The sequence below is a fragment of the Corythoichthys intestinalis genome, chromosome 9 (assembly GCF_030265065.1).
Source record: "Corythoichthys intestinalis isolate RoL2023-P3 chromosome 9, ASM3026506v1, whole genome shotgun sequence".
In the NCBI taxonomy this organism is placed as follows: domain Eukaryota; kingdom Metazoa; phylum Chordata; class Actinopteri; order Syngnathiformes; family Syngnathidae; genus Corythoichthys; species Corythoichthys intestinalis.
In genome coordinates, this window is record NC_080403.1 from 29,246,794 (window position 1) to 29,261,845 (window position 15,052).

General features: G+C 38.2%; 2 protein-coding genes across 3 annotated transcripts; one reads left to right on the forward strand and one right to left on the reverse strand.

Annotated features, from left to right (window-relative positions):
- Positions 1–627: 627 nt before the first annotated feature.
- On the forward strand, positions 628–9,703 carry rpn2 (ribophorin II). Of its 2 annotated transcripts, XM_057846026.1 has the most exons (18): positions 628–712; positions 1,039–1,229; positions 1,351–1,446; positions 1,623–1,798; positions 1,879–1,954; positions 2,039–2,173; positions 2,317–2,493; positions 2,578–2,696; positions 3,586–3,691; positions 4,083–4,174; positions 4,253–4,367; positions 4,445–4,639; positions 4,713–4,799; positions 4,900–4,995; positions 5,333–5,408; positions 7,335–7,464; positions 7,900–7,996; positions 9,087–9,703. In XM_057846026.1, exons 1-17 carry the CDS (start codon positions 700–702, stop codon positions 7,949–7,951), a joined length of 1,932 nt encoding a protein of 643 aa, XP_057702009.1. In that variant the 5' UTR covers positions 628–699; the 3' UTR covers positions 7,952–7,996; positions 9,087–9,703. The 2 variants fall into 2 exon arrangements, with proteins under 2 accessions (XP_057702009.1, XP_057702010.1); XM_057846027.1 differs by lacking the exon at positions 7,900–7,996.
- Positions 9,704–12,407: 2,704 nt separating this feature from the next.
- Positions 12,408–14,629, reverse strand: ghrh (growth hormone releasing hormone). The gene is made up of 6 exons (XM_057846742.1): positions 14,517–14,629; positions 14,217–14,324; positions 13,658–13,756; positions 12,904–13,008; positions 12,641–12,765; positions 12,408–12,561 (listed from the first exon to the last, which is right to left on the reverse strand). Exons 2-5 carry the CDS (start codon positions 14,294–14,296, stop codon positions 12,648–12,650), a joined length of 402 nt encoding a protein of 133 aa, XP_057702725.1. The 5' UTR covers positions 14,297–14,324; positions 14,517–14,629; the 3' UTR covers positions 12,408–12,561; positions 12,641–12,647.
- Positions 14,630–15,052: the final 423 nt, after the last annotated feature.

The following is a 15,052-nucleotide window of genomic DNA, read 5'->3' on the forward strand; positions in this document are numbered from 1 at the left end:
GTACAAACAAGAAATACATTGAACGGCTACACTAACTGAATATGTTGGTGCTATCATCAGCCAGTTGTATTTCCAGTTGATACCATGTGTGTGTGTGTGGGGGGGGGGCTGTTGACCAAGGGAAAAAAGGGGGGGGGGGGTCAGAAAAAGGTGATTGGGAGGGGTGGAGTGTACACAAATCAGCCATGTGAGGCGAAGAACCCAGTATTTGTGTGAGTCCGAGTATGCTGGCAACCTAATCCTGACACCGAGTTTGCATGGTTTGTATTGTTTTAAGAAAAACCGACAGAATAAACATTGAATGAGGAAGAAACATCTTGTCCATTTGCTTTGGTTTTAAGATGCTTCATCTCAAATATTGACGCAAACGGACAAGGATTTGACAAACTAGTATTGTGATGGTTTTATGTGGTTTATGCAGTGCTTGCAATAACTACTTTACATATTTTAAAGACATTTTACCATTTTGAACTACTATTAGACGACAGTATTTAGTAATAGTATAGTAATTTTTAACAGGATTATTTCACTTGTCGCTTTACGCAAGTCTCAAAACGTAAAATTTGTTATGTCGTGACGCCCATTTTTATATAGTTAATTATTTTATTCTGAAACCAAAACCGGATATTACATCTGGCTGTCAGACATTACGCCGGAAGTAATCGTTCGTTTTGGTGACGCTGCATTAGACTGGTAGACATGGAACTGTTCAGTGAGTGAATGAATTGCATTTTTAACCTTAGATTAGAATTTTTGAAAATGTATATATCTTAGGCACATGTGCAATGTGTTATTGCCTACCGCTAAAAATATGGTAAACTAGTTCAGGGCGTCCGTACGAATGTGCGGGTTTCAACTGTCGCTAGCTAGCTTTGGCTGAGTAACGCACGTTAGTACAGTAATGAAAACTCGACAAAATGAAAACTATCATTGTGTCTATCAAGTCAAAATTACAACATTACGTATGATATCCAAACATAAAACAAGGACTTTCTTGACCATGTAATGGGTCGGCATTTAATTCACCTCTGTTCGCAGGGTTTCTCGGGTTGATCATGCTCAGCCTGAGTCTGACTGGAGTTCAAACGCTCACACCAGCCCACTTTCTTTCCCTGGCCGATATTGCTCGACTTCAAATTCTCTTCAGCCAGCCCTTTGAGGACTTGGAGTCGGCATACTACTCTGTCATCGGTCTTTCCAAACTTGGAGCCACTGTTCCTGATCACAAGGCGAGTTGTGTGTATTTTCATTCTGAGAGACTGGCTAAGGTTTAATCTTTGAAGTGCAACATATTTGTTTTTGAGTGTTTTAGCCTTGATTTAAATCAATGAATCTATGGATCATTTATAGAACGTATGCCAGTTCCTGAATTCCCAGCTCGATCCCACTGATGTCGACTCAATCTTCTTTGCTGCGGAGACGAGCCAAGCCTTACCTGGATGTGAGGTACGACCACGTCGTTTTAAAGGAACTAAAATGTTTGTTGTTTTACTCACTTGCTTTATCATTTCCGAAATTCAACGTGCTTAACAAAACACAATTGTGAAGTCCAACCATGGTGTTCCGTGTCAGGAAATTGATTCTTTATAATGCAAACCTAGAGCGTTGTCATCACTCCTCAGATCCCTGTGACCAATGACACTCGAGACATCCTTCTGGCTGCTGTCAGTGAAGACTCAACCATGACTCAAATTCACCGAGCTGTTAGCGCACTCAGTTCTTTGGGGCTTCCTGTGACATCTCAGGAAGTCGTAAGTGCGCTCACAGCTCGCATAAATAAGGAGGACAATGTCATGGCGTAAGTTATGTTGGAAAATGGAGTGGTTGGATTTTGTACGTTTTTGTGATACGATTGTTTACAATGAACCTTTTGAGCAGCATTACTTTAGCTCTACAAACAGCCACCCGTCTTTCTCGGAAAGCTGAACTTGGAGGAATACTTGAGGAAATTGAGGTGCGTTTTAATACCAAAACCCACCAGGTGGTGCTGTGACATTTGTCTTTGGCATCACTCCACTTCTGCGGTTTTCGTTCCCAGGATCTGACAGCTCGTTTAGATGATCTTGGTGGCATCTTCCTCCATTTTGAAGAGGGACTTGAGGCCACTGCCATGTTTGTAACTGCTGCGTATGCCCTGTCAGATCATACCGATATAGAGCCACCACTGAAACAGGTAGGATTATGTTTGTTGAATGTCCGAATTTCTGTCTGGGAATAATAAAATAATGTTACTGCGAAGTCTGTAATAACAAATAATTTATTATTTGTCCTGACAATTAACTCAACCTACATATTATGTATCTACCTATTCCACAGGACCAAGTCATTCAGCTGGTGAACTCCATTTTCAGCAAGAAGTCCTGGGACTCTTTGGCCGAAGCTTTCAGTGTGGCAAACGCTGCTGCTACTCTCTCCAACAACCGTTTTCATGTTCCAGTGGTCGTCAACTCTCATGGCCCGCCCACTGTGTCGCACAGCCAACCAACCCTGCAGGTATAAAACCAGAATATTATTTCAATTTATTTGCATGTCAACTCAAATTACTTTTGTCATTGTGCCTCTCTTTTTGATACACAGATCCTTGTTACTGATGTCATGTCTCAGCCTCTGGCCTCGGCTAACGTGCACGTGGAATCTGTGTATGCCTTGGCCTCGAAGAGCGTCATTCTTGGCCAAGCGCCATTCACGCTCAATGAGTATGTGTCAAAGAACTCTTTTCTATTTATTAACTTCAATCTTTGTCTATAAATTAGGGCTGCTGCTATCGATTATTTTAGTAGTCGATTAATCGATGAACTAGTTAATTCGAATAATTGAGTTATCGGATAAACATGAAAAATTTAAAATACCTGAGCTGGGCCTCAAACGGTATTTAAAATGAATAAATAAATAAAATAAGGATCTACATATGTACAACAAAAGAACAATTGGCTAACTTACATAGCAAATGTCAACTAGCTTAAATGCTATAAAATACCTTTTTTTTTTTTTTTTTTTTTTTTTTTTTTTAACAATGCTCTTAACAAATGGTTCAGACACATATTCCCACCCAAAAATGGCTAAATATACCTTTAAACTAAATTACGAATGCATTGAAAAACATTAGCTCAAACAAAAACCTAGCTTATGTTGGTCTTAACAGGGAGCAGCTGGATTTGGCCATGTAAAATGAGGCAGTCTAGAGGGCAGTGTCTCCACCCAAATCAATTAAACTGAATGCAAACATTTTTAAAAACAAACCATTACATTTGGTTACACTTTAAACGAATACTCGAAGCAGCAAAATTTAATTCGGACCTTTTTTTTCTGATTGAATATTCGAGTTAATCGATTAATCGTTGCAGCACTACTATAAATAATAATAATGATAATAATAAAAAAATATATATTTGTGCTGCGCTTTTACAGATGCTCAAAGGCACATTACAGTTAAAACAAGGGAACAACATAAGCAGAACAAAACTATAAATAAATAATAAAAATATTACCATACATGCTTTGCTTTTATTTAATTTAGATTACATCAATTTGTGGCCTAGTTTTGACTGTAAACATTTTATTTAAAATTATTATTTCTATTTTCAGCGGTATCTTTGAACTGAACTTCATGACCCAACAACCAGCCAGCGGATATTACCAATTCACACTTTCTGTGACTGGTGATTCCCGATTGATTGCCAATCATGTTGAGGTTAGAGTCTATACTCTTTTACTTTTAATCTTTATGGCTCAGACGAACCCTTCTAGAATTTTAGAAAATATTTTCTTTGTTTCAGCACCAGTGATGTCAAAAAAGTGTTTTATTAAGTTTTAATATTTTTGGGGGGGGGGGGGGGGGGATTCGTGCACTACACTACATACGTATGTCAATTATTGTATTAAATCAATACACAGGGCGATTGCAGTGGACACATCAATCAATACTCAATAAGAGAGTACATTTCTCACATGTCCCTATTCAAATCTATCAATTATCATCCCATTATTACTTTTAGCTACTCGTCATTCCTCATTTAATTCATTGAGTTTTGAACTACTTCATTTGCTTTTTTTCTGATGTTGATGTTTCTGATGACTTGTAGCTTAAAGTGAAAGTATCGACTGAGGTGGCTGTTACCAATATGGACCTCTCTGTGGTGGATAAGGACCAGAGCATTGGCACTAAGACCACCAGGTTGAGAATAAAGACCGATGCACCTTTTTATCATCCACTGGTAGAAACCAACTAAATGATTTTTTCCAAATGATCCAGGGTTGAATATCCTGCTAAAGCAAAGAGCTCCTTCACCGCTGATAGCCACCAGAACTTTGCCATGGCATTCCAGCTGGTTGACGCCAATACTGGAGTTGAACTTACTCCACACCAGGTTTGTAATTACAGTGCAACAAGGCATTTCACCACTCAAAGTTCCGAACATTTGACTATTTATTGTCTCTTTTACAGACTTTTGTTCGGCTCCATAATCAGAAAACTGGCCAAGAGGTTGTTTTTGTTGCCGAGCCAGATTCTAAGGGTCTGTACAAGTTTGAGTTGGATGCTGCAGAGCGTAAAACAGAATTTGCCCTGATCTCGGGTACCTATTCTCTGTATCTGATGGTTGGAGATGCCACACTGGACAACCCCATCTTGTGGAACGTGGTCGGTGTCAGCATCGTACATTAATTTTTGTCCTACAAATTATGCCTGATATTGACCATCCATCGCTCTAAAGGTGGATGTTGTGCTGAGGTTTGTGGATGAGGACGCCCCAGCTACCATTCAAGCCAAGACTCTTTACGTACCCAAACCAGAGATCCATGTAAGGCTACTACTTTGTAATTATGTTTGATTTTCTGAATGACAATGTGAAATCAGACACAGCACCTTCTCTGGTTTTAAATGTTATTCTGCATCTTCAGCATTTGTTCAGGGAACCAGAGAAGAAGCCACCAACGGTCGTTTCCAATGCATTTACTGCACTCGTCCTGTCTCCTATCCTGCTTCTGCTTATCCTGGTAACAACGCACTCCATAACTTATTTTTGTTTATCAGGTTAACAACTTAATATTTGACAAATGGAGGCAGTCATTGCTGAATGACCAATTCCCGCCATTAGAAAAACAGCTTCACAGTACTTTCAATAATTGATAAACAATTTTAAGATGTAGTCCTTTCTAATTTTGACACTCAAGTGCAAGTGTAAATCTTTTTTAGTGCTCTCTTTTAGTTACTTTTACATACAGGGCTTTGTGTCTTTTGTGGTAAATATATTTTCCACTCCTGTATTTGTGTCTTTGCAATACGACACTGACAACACATTCTTTTTTCCTTTTTTTCTCATTTCTCGTGCAGTGGATTAAGCTCGGGGCGAACATTTCCAATTTTAGCTTTTCTCCCAGCACCATTCTCTTCCATGTTGGACATGCAGGTTGGTCTCCATCTTTAAAACAATGACCATAGATTGTTGTTCAGTTCTTTTCTTCCTTACTGTAGTAGTCATGTCAGTGATGATACTGTGCTTATTTCTTAAATAGAGCAAGTTGCTATTAAAATTCTAACATCAACTAGACCCAAAATTGTGGTTTTCCTTTTAAATGGTTATATTAGTTTTTAATGTGAACGATTTTCATTTAAATATAAATCCTCAAAATGGAAAAGTACTTTAAATCAGTTTTTAGGCATTGCCTTTGGCTTATACCATTTCAGTACCAATTCGAACAGGAAACATATTGGCCACTTAAGGGATCTAATACCTGTTTTGAATTTTGCTATTAGCTTGTTAGAAAAGTGCACAATTTACTGAAATATTGAAGAGTTCAATGAGCATTTAAAGTTTACTTAAAGCAACACTAGGTAACTTTTCAACCTTTATAAAATATTTACATAACATTCGTGGTAAAATGTCAACTGACACCTAGTTGAATGACATCTCTTTTATACTATCTTGAGGGGCCCTGTATCGCTTTCACCGACACTAATTAACTTTAAAGAGGGTGGCAGGAACCCTGCAAGACAAAATAACTACAAATGTCCTATCTGCTTTACGGCATACGCCACTTCCCCCTTTCCCTATTCATTATAATGACGGAAGTTGATGCGAACGCTTTCGCGCGAATGCTGCAAAGATGACAGAGCAACAAGAGAGAAAAAGTTTTTTCTTCGGAGGACAAAAGCGAGGCTACCAGGATATACAGAATAAACATTGACCTGGCTTTCACTCGCTAGGTTAGCCACACTAAGCCACATGGTTGCTAACCGTCAAATCCTATTATTTAGCCACAACTGGATTCATTACCTTATTACTAGTCGTTCTTCACACAGCTGCTGGAAACAGAAATGTTGTTTAATCCATCTGCAGGCGACTGGGAGATTGAGTTTTGAGTGATTGATGATTTTACGACACTGTTCTGGTGTGCGCTGGTCCTCATGGGAAATGCAGTGTTGGTCTTCATAGTAAACACAGTCTTCCCTAAAGGCAAAAAACTAACGCTTTTGTCCACAGGTATCGCTAAAATTGACCAAACTGAAAAGATGCAAAGTGTTGCTTTAAGGTCGAATATATCTAATCTGTGAAGGTTATACAGGGTTTCCATAAAGTCTCTTTACCATTTCAAAAATGTATTAAAAATGCAATTGATTAGATATTTTATTCAGATTTGTTCTATTGTATTCAGCATTTATTGAAGTTTTTTTCCCCTCTTTTAATACACTTCTACATGGGCACCATTAGTTGCACGAAGCACATCAAGACGGTACTCGATTTCTTTCCTTGTTCGCTGTAGCATAGCCTCATCAATTGTGGCAATGGCATCAATAATCCTTCTTTTAAGGTCAGTAATGTCCCTTATCTTTGTTCGATACACGATATCTTTAACATAGCCCCATAGAAAGAAGTCCAGGGTAGTGATATCTGGTGAACATGGCGGCCAAGGAATTGGCCCATCCCTTCCAATCCATCGTTCTGGCAATGACTTCTTGTCAGTGTAGAAGTGTATTAAAAGAGGTTCAAAAAAAAACTTCAATAAACGCTGAATACAAAAGAACAAATCTGAATAAAATATCAAATCAATTGCATTTTTAATAAATTTTTGAAATGGTAAAGAGACTTTATGGACACCCTGTAGTTATGCATTTCAAGCCCTCCCTCAAATTTCAATGAAAAGCTATATCCCCAACTTTTTTTTTTCTTCGATCAAATTATAGCTTTATTTTTTTAATTGCTAATGAGAAATATAAGAATGTATCTAATTTGCACATGATCACAACAATAGTCATGGGAAAAATGGCAGATGTGCATATTTTTTACTAAAGTAGCTTGATGTTCATTTACAAACATTGTGATACTTTTCTTTAGCGCTGCTGGGCCTGATGTATGTCTACTGGACCCACTTGAACATGTTCCAGACTCTTAAGTACCTGGCGATTATCGGCGCTGTAACATTCCTGGCCGGGAACCGCATGCTAGCACAAAAAGCAGTGAAGAGGTGAGTGTGTCGATGGCACCACGCACAACAGATTTCTTGGAGAGTTCTTAATAGTTGAAGGGGAGACAGAGCGCGTTCAGGGTCCTTAAGATTTTAAGTACTCTGGTCCATCAGAGGCCTCTTGGTTTTAGCTCCAAAATAGAAAAGTGTTCTCCTTATGGCTTGGCCCACAAATCTTATATTACTCAGGGAAGAGATGGTGTAAGTGGCCAATTTCTTCTAGAGCACTTAAAGTGTCTGAGTGAGCTATTTTTCGATTATCATCGCTTAAATGTTTCTTTGCTTCACTTTTACCTCTTGTTCCCCTTTTAATCCTTTTTATGCAAGTTGCAAACTTCCACTGAGAACGTTTTAATTTCCTATCACTGTCAGCTGATGTGTCATCATCTTTGTGCTCTTTATCTACATGCCGCTGTCTCTTTACTCCTCTTTCAGGATTGCTGCCGAGCAAAGTAGTAGGTTGGCAAAGTATAGGAGCCTCCGATAAAGCGCCTGTTTGTTACAAATGGTCTGGTTGTGCTCCCAGGCTAAAGTAAGGGCTTCCACATAGATTGTATCTGCAGTGCATCTTTATAATGGCTGGCAGAGTGCATGGCTGTGTGGTGCCGACTTCTCCTAACTGAGCCTTTTCATGTTCTCGCCAAGTAGCTGGTTTGACTTGTCCTACTTAATCACTCCATTAACATGACGACTTCTGTATATCCATGGACCATGGCCACACTGCATTAATCCCCTCCCATATTTTTTTACTCTCCACTTGACCAGTTTTACACATCTGAATCATAATATTGTGTTGTGAACTAAAGTCATCAGCATCGTTCACATCCTAGATATTGGTTATAGCTCTATATTTTAATGCATGTTCAGCCTCTTAGTAGTGATGCACCGAAATGAAAATTCTTGACCGAAACCGAATGTGAGAAAATTGAGGCAGAAAACGGCAACCAATTATTATTTATTAATATTATTAAAATATTTTTTATACTTGTTATATAGAACACAATCAAGTCAATTATTATTCAGATTTAAAATATATGTACATATTTTTTGAAATATGAATTCTTAATGCTTAGAATTATAAAAATATTTTTTTATATCCTGTTGTTTCAACAATGTACCACATTTAATAATAATCAACCAGAAATTAAATGTTATACTTGACCCACACTTCACACTTTTGTCATTTTCGCTATTTGTGTTATCATTTTTGTTACCAGATGGTAATTGAAGGGATAATTTAGAAACTTTTCTTGGAGCGACCCATGAACTCGCCCATTAGTTGTACTTGCAGTTGAGTCATCATGAGAAAACAGAGCTTGCCCTCACGCGGAAAGTGGGAATGGCTACACCGAACCAACACATTCACATTCACCACTTGAGTGCACTCTGAGAGAAGTGCACGCTACCAAGCTTTCTACTTGTGCCCAATCAACTTTCGGTTTCGGGAACTATTGTTTTAAGTGAAAATGCCACGTTTTAAGTCACATTTCGGTGGAATATTTTTGGCCACCAAACTTTCGGTGCATCTATACCGCTTAGCATTCTTGATGGTTTTACAGTCATAATGTTACAGAAATAGGTTGAAATTTGTAACATAAACCTTTTCTCTCTTTTTCCCACAGACTTGAGAAAAAGTAAGCGTAAGACATTAAACGAAGACACTGAAGGAGCACAGTTTGGAGTCGATTGCCACATCTCATTTTGAAACAACGCGACAGTCGAAGAAATTTTATGTTGCTGAAATGGATTTAAATTCAGGAATGAAGTATTTTTGAGATTAGACCGGTTCTGTTAGATTGTTCCCCCGTGTTTCAACTCCATGGACCATTGCACTTCATCTTCCTGTGAGATTGTTTGACTTGTTTTACAACATGCCATTGTCTCGGTGTGCTCTGATTTAAGAAAAGAAAAAAAATGGAGAGGTTTCTTGATGGAATTACTGTTCTTTCTTTCTTTCTTTCTTTTATTTTATTTTATTTTTTACATTACCCTTCGTCTGCCCTCTTAGCTCATCACACCTCAACAGTTTTTGCTCGGTGTGTCTTAGCTGTTCATTTGCTAGCACATACTGATCATAAGTGACTGCAACTATACAGTAATTTAAACTGTAATAACTTTGAGTGTGTCAAAATAGAGCTGCTTCCCTATTTGATACAAATTTTCATTCCCAAGATAAATTGTTCATGGGAAGTTTGAGTATGTTTTTTGTTGTTGTTAAGAAATAAAGAAATGGAGGTGATCTAAATTGTTCTTTTTGTGTTTACCATTGTTTGTTATCCTTACCCAGGGGTGTCTTGCACACATCTGGGTGCTGAGCCAAGGTAGCAGGGAAAATGCTTAGCATTTTTCCCAGTTCATTTATCCAGTTCGGTGGAAATGTTGAATAAGATGTGAAACTGTTTAATGTGCTTTTGGGTTTTTTTTAATAAAAAAATAAGGAAGTACACAAAAATGCAAAATATATTTGTGAATTGGCAGTTCAGCGCTGGACCCTCTTTGCTTTGTAATTATCTCAGTCTAGAAGATTGCATTGGTCTTGTACATGCACGGCAATAAATAATGTCCGTTACTTCGCCAAGTGGTCATCTTTGCCCTAATGTGGATCAGTGTGATGTATGTATAACTCGAGTGGATCCAGAGCGGTTCATATATAGTGTGATTAATATAGCATAGTGTTTATGCAAATTGTTCGCGTAAGATGTGCATAATTATCATCAATATTCATAGATGGAGATAGAAGGAGCTCCAGTATCCGCAGTGGCATTAACTCTTTGGAGATACCCTGGGTAACCAAACTTTTCATTCCTCTTTTCAGGGTCTCCTATGAAGAATTTAGTTTTTGATTAAAAGTAGATTAGACAAGAAGGCAAAGACTCTCTTATGCTGTTGAATTATTCTAGATTTAATGTTATGAGTAACGATCAGTCGCAAAAATTTCTCTGTGCTTTTGAAATTTGGGAAATGTAGATTATTTCAGTAGTTCAAAAAAAAAAAAAAAAAAAATCTTATTTGACACCCGAATGCACAAAATATCTTTCCCCACATTATGATTATTTGGCACTTAACTGGGAATGACTGTACTACACATGAAGTCAGCTTTGTAAAGCCAATATACTGTCTCTATAGTATAATGTCGCCCTGGTTGGAAAAAAAAATAAAAAATCTCCATTGTGTTTAACTACAGTTATATTTTGACTTAAGTGTGAGGGCGTGGTATTTTAAGGCATAAACCTTTGAGCATATTTATTTTTGCCTGCAGTTTCTATATATCACATGCTTGCAACAATCAGTTCATTCAAAATATATTTCAAAAGCGTGGTTCAATTATTTTATAGGTGTGTGGGAGCAGATTTTTAAAGTTTATACGATGAAAAACAAGCACTTATGTGCTACGACAGGCTGAAAACTGCCCTCTACTGGCTAACTTGTACCCCATAAGCAGTGTTGGGAGTAACGCCGTTATAAATAACGCCGTTACGTAACGGCGTTATTTTTTCAGTAACGGGGTAATCTAACTAATTACTTTTTCCGCCGTTACCGTTACTGGCGGTCAAAAGCGGTGCGTTACTTACTCTGAATAAATTGAAGAAACTACCTGCCGTGTCGAGTAGACTCTGCTCTGTTGATTTGTCATGCAAGACTTTGGGTGCGATCAGGTTCGAGAATAGCGCACGTACTTCTGACTCCAAGCTGTTTGTCCCTGCTCATTCAATTAGACAATGCTTTCCAAAGTTTGGTAACGTTTCTGTGTTTGCTACACCTGATGCTAGCCTCGTTCCCATCTCCCACTGTCAGCCAGCAATAATTCTGCTTCCATCTTGAGGACGGCAGACGCTTTGAAGGTGACGTGAATTGTCGGGAAACGAGCCTACCTAAATGCAGCCCCTCGAGAGATCCGATGGAAGTGATTGTGATTGGCTGAGGGTTAGAGTCATGTGTCGTGGTAAGCCAATCAGAGCCGGTGATTTCACAAGCAAACCGGAACGGCGCGAGCGGCAAACACACACACGCAAAACAGATGCACAGGGTCGGGATGGCAGACCATTCAGAAGAAAAATTGTCCTTTAAGAGGTGGAGATATAGACACTATTTCAAGTTTGTCGAAATTAAAGGAAAGAACCTGCATGTAATGTGTAATTTATGTCCCGGGGCAAAGCTTTTGTCGACATCTGTGGTAAGCAATTCAAATCTGCTGAAGCACCTAACAAGTTAACTACCTGTCTGTTCTTCTCTATTCCACTGACTCGAATACTGCTCAGAAAATTTCAAATTCTTTGACATACAACAAGTTCTTTTTAAAGTAACGGAAATAGTTACTTTCCCTGGTAACTAGTTACTTTTACTATAGAGTAATTCAGTTACTAACTCAGTTACTTTTTGGAAGAAGTAGTGAGTAATGTAACCAATTACTTTTTTAAAGTAATGTGCCCAACACTGCCCATAAGCAATACATGCACCAATGTACTATGCATACATGCTCTCTGTTGGCAAATTCCCAACCTACAGAAGGCTAACTTGTAACTATAATTCCACAACGAATTAATACGCCCCCCAAAAAAAACTGGGCTCCAAGGATCGATAGACTTGCCTGTGCTACATAGCTAGCAGGTTTCGAGACGATAGATTCACGAATGACGGAGGAGTAGCATTCAAAGTGAATGTCCACAACATCAACAGTAGTTGCGATTTGGTAGGGCTTTACCCCACAAAAACCCATCTCATACTAAATAAATGTCAAGTGGATCCACAGGTTGGTTGCATCTTCTGCCATTTAGTGGAAGAGCATTTAATGGTTAATTACTTGTTAGGTCAATTAAATATTGACCAATTAGGTGAAAAGGAATGATTTACCACAGTAAACTTAATATCTCATTTCACAGTCTTTGAGAATTAACGTTCTAAATGTACATAAATTGTTGTATCAAGCTTTAATATCAGTGCCAAGCAAGCTCACAGTACTGTGATGTGAGTGCTACAGAATTTTCACAGCTTCAATGAATAAAAAAGGCAGATCGAACTGAAAATAAGGTATAAACTGGAAAAAAGTTGCAGTGGTTTTGAGAATGAGCTGTCCATGTGTCTTCTCCACTCTGCAGTCTGCAGGGAACAAAGAGCTGAGTAAGAACGACTCTGACATGCTGTTGTCTGCTTCCTGCGGAGTAGTACAACTGTTTACCTGAGCGTCATGGCATTTCATGAAGTCCTCTGTATCTCTGATTACGTTGGATAGATGTCAGATCTTCTTTGTATGTTCCCTCATAGACATCTGACTGACGTTTCACATAACTCTCACTTTCATCTCTAGGGAACAAAAAAGAACACATGATTCCGGTTTCATTGTGTCACTGTCACACAATGGCCACAATAGAATCCCCTGTGGCTCTCTCAGCTGCTGGCTTTGCACAGTTTAAAGGGTTCGAATCCCCTGTTGAAGCCTACCCGAGACGTTTGCCCATGATGGTCTGTAGGAACTTCCTGGCAGAGATTTGGCCCAACACTTTTCTGTAACTGTTCGTAAAGATGGCATCTGCATGGCGGCCCAAACTGAAATTAGGCAGGCAAAAATAACCTATATTATAGATATACAATACATATATGATACATACTAGACTGTGACAAGGACCCTGTAGAATAGTACTTAGTATTGACATGGATGTGCCCAAGTGTGTTGATAATAGAGAATGTCAACAAATTACCGCAGAACTGACGTATCGACGCATTTTTAAAATAATTGCCTCAGGCATTTTTCAGATTTTTCAGGAAATGCAAAAAACATTTGTTGTGGTCGTACTAATAGTAGCCTTGCAGTAAAGATTCAAACAACTGTACAATGAAATTTAAGCGTATCCTTCAGTACAACATGTAAAGAGAAATAACAAATACTAACATACAAAAGATTACAAATATTGCACAGTACATTGACTGTGTTTCTTTTCCAACTATTTTAATCAGCTTTGTTGAAAATGACTTTAGCAATTATTTCAACAGGGTGACGATATGTAAAGATATAATCTAAAACAATTTTTGCATCAGTTTTTTTTTCCCAAGTTGAGTTTCAGATCCAGACGTGAATACCCAGAAATAAAGGCTGAACTGCTGCTTTCTTCTCGTATCTACATACTGCAGTTTCCCATTCAGAAAAAATAAAGGAATTTGACAATACTTTTGGAGGAATGTGTGGCATTACACTGACCGTATCTCTGTTCTCTCTTGGGCAGAACTCGTGTCCTCCAGTTGCTCTGGATTTTTTAGAGAAGATGTCAACAGAATGGATGTGTCCCTCTGGCCAAACCTGAGAAATACCAACGAACTAATTATGGCAATTTTTTTTTTTTTTTAAGTTTACGTAATCAGATTATAGCACTATAGTCATATTTTTTGTATGGTTTACCACATATTAGACTAAGAGTATTTGACTATCAATATTGTTATTCCGTAGAAAATATTCTATATGTTGCTACTAAAAGCAATATTAAGGTGGAAAAATAACAATTGCAGAGGGTGCAGCTCTGACAAGCAATGGCGTAAAAATACCCTTCGTTACCACAGCTTGCCAAGCACTTTCTTTGCACTTCATACATCTCAAAAGAATAAATAGATAAAAGCACAGGATGGTATACCTCCCTAAAACGCAGACGTATGAATGAAAATGATCCTGAATTCACTTAATAGTCATATACAGAAGGAATTAAAAATCATGTTCAAAATTATGCATCCCATCAGTGGGGAGTTGAGAATTTAGTAAAGCTTACTTGATGGAGGGGTAGAGTGGGGATCCTGAAGTAGATATGAACAGGCAATAAAACAGCAGCAGTGCAGCTTTCTCCATCATAAAGGTTGTCCTGAAGAAGAATGGACCGCTGAAGGAAATGAAAGCAGCAGAAATTAAATTAGGGGGGGTGAAACCTGCTTTTCCTCTATGAGGAAAAACTTACCATTCTCTGTGATATGCAATGTACATGCACAGCAATGATAATAAACATGTCCAAAATGATCAACGCATACAATTTATTGTATTACATTGTATTATTATAAAATAAGATCTCACTTACCTTAATATTATGTATGCCTTCGGAGAATCCTTGCTGTTCTAATTTATGCTTTGGTACCACCTCTCATTATCTCGCACAACAACCAGATACAGAAACGCAAGTGATGCTTCTCCCTGCATCCATGGTCAGTTTATACTCAACCCTACAGTCACTCCCACATCACACATGATCACTCCCCCTTCTTGACTTTGCATACTCACTCTCGCAGGCTTTCATTGTTACGCTAGTTTTTAAAAATAAATTTGTGCTTAGGGACAATTATCTGTGCAATTATTTGCCACTGGTTATGCTGAAAGGCCTTGCATAGGGTAAAAAGTACAGAAAATGGCTATACATGATTTCAATTACAACAACAAATAGGCCTGCATCAAAGCGCACAGTGCGGTGTTTAGTAAATTCCAATTAAAGAAAAGAAACAGGTTAATGCAGGTATGTACAGTATATATATACGTTCATACATATGTGTTGAGTGCTTAAAAAGACCCTCCTTCCATTTATTTACAGTTTACCAGTGTCTCTGAAAAGGTAGAAACATA

Coding starts and splice junctions, on each gene's coding strand:
- rpn2 (XM_057846026.1), top strand. Junction 4,368..4,444: donor TTGAACTTACTCCACACCAG/GTTTGTAATTAC, acceptor TCTCTTTTACAG/ACTTTTGTTCGGCTCCATAA. Junction 7,465..7,899: donor GCACAAAAAGCAGTGAAGAG/GTGAGTGTGTCG, acceptor CTCCTCTTTCAG/GATTGCTGCCGAGCAAAGTA.
- ghrh (XM_057846742.1), bottom strand. CDS start 14,296: ATGATGGAGAAAGCTGCACTGCTGCTGTTTTATTGCCTGTTCATATCT. Junction 13,009..13,657: donor CAAGAGAGAACAGAGATACG/GTCAGTGTAATG, acceptor GCCTAATTTCAG/TTTGGGCCGCCATGCAGATG. Junction 12,766..12,903: donor ATCATGGGCAAACGTCTCGG/GTAGGCTTCAAC, acceptor TTTGTTCCCTAG/AGATGAAAGTGAGAGTTATG.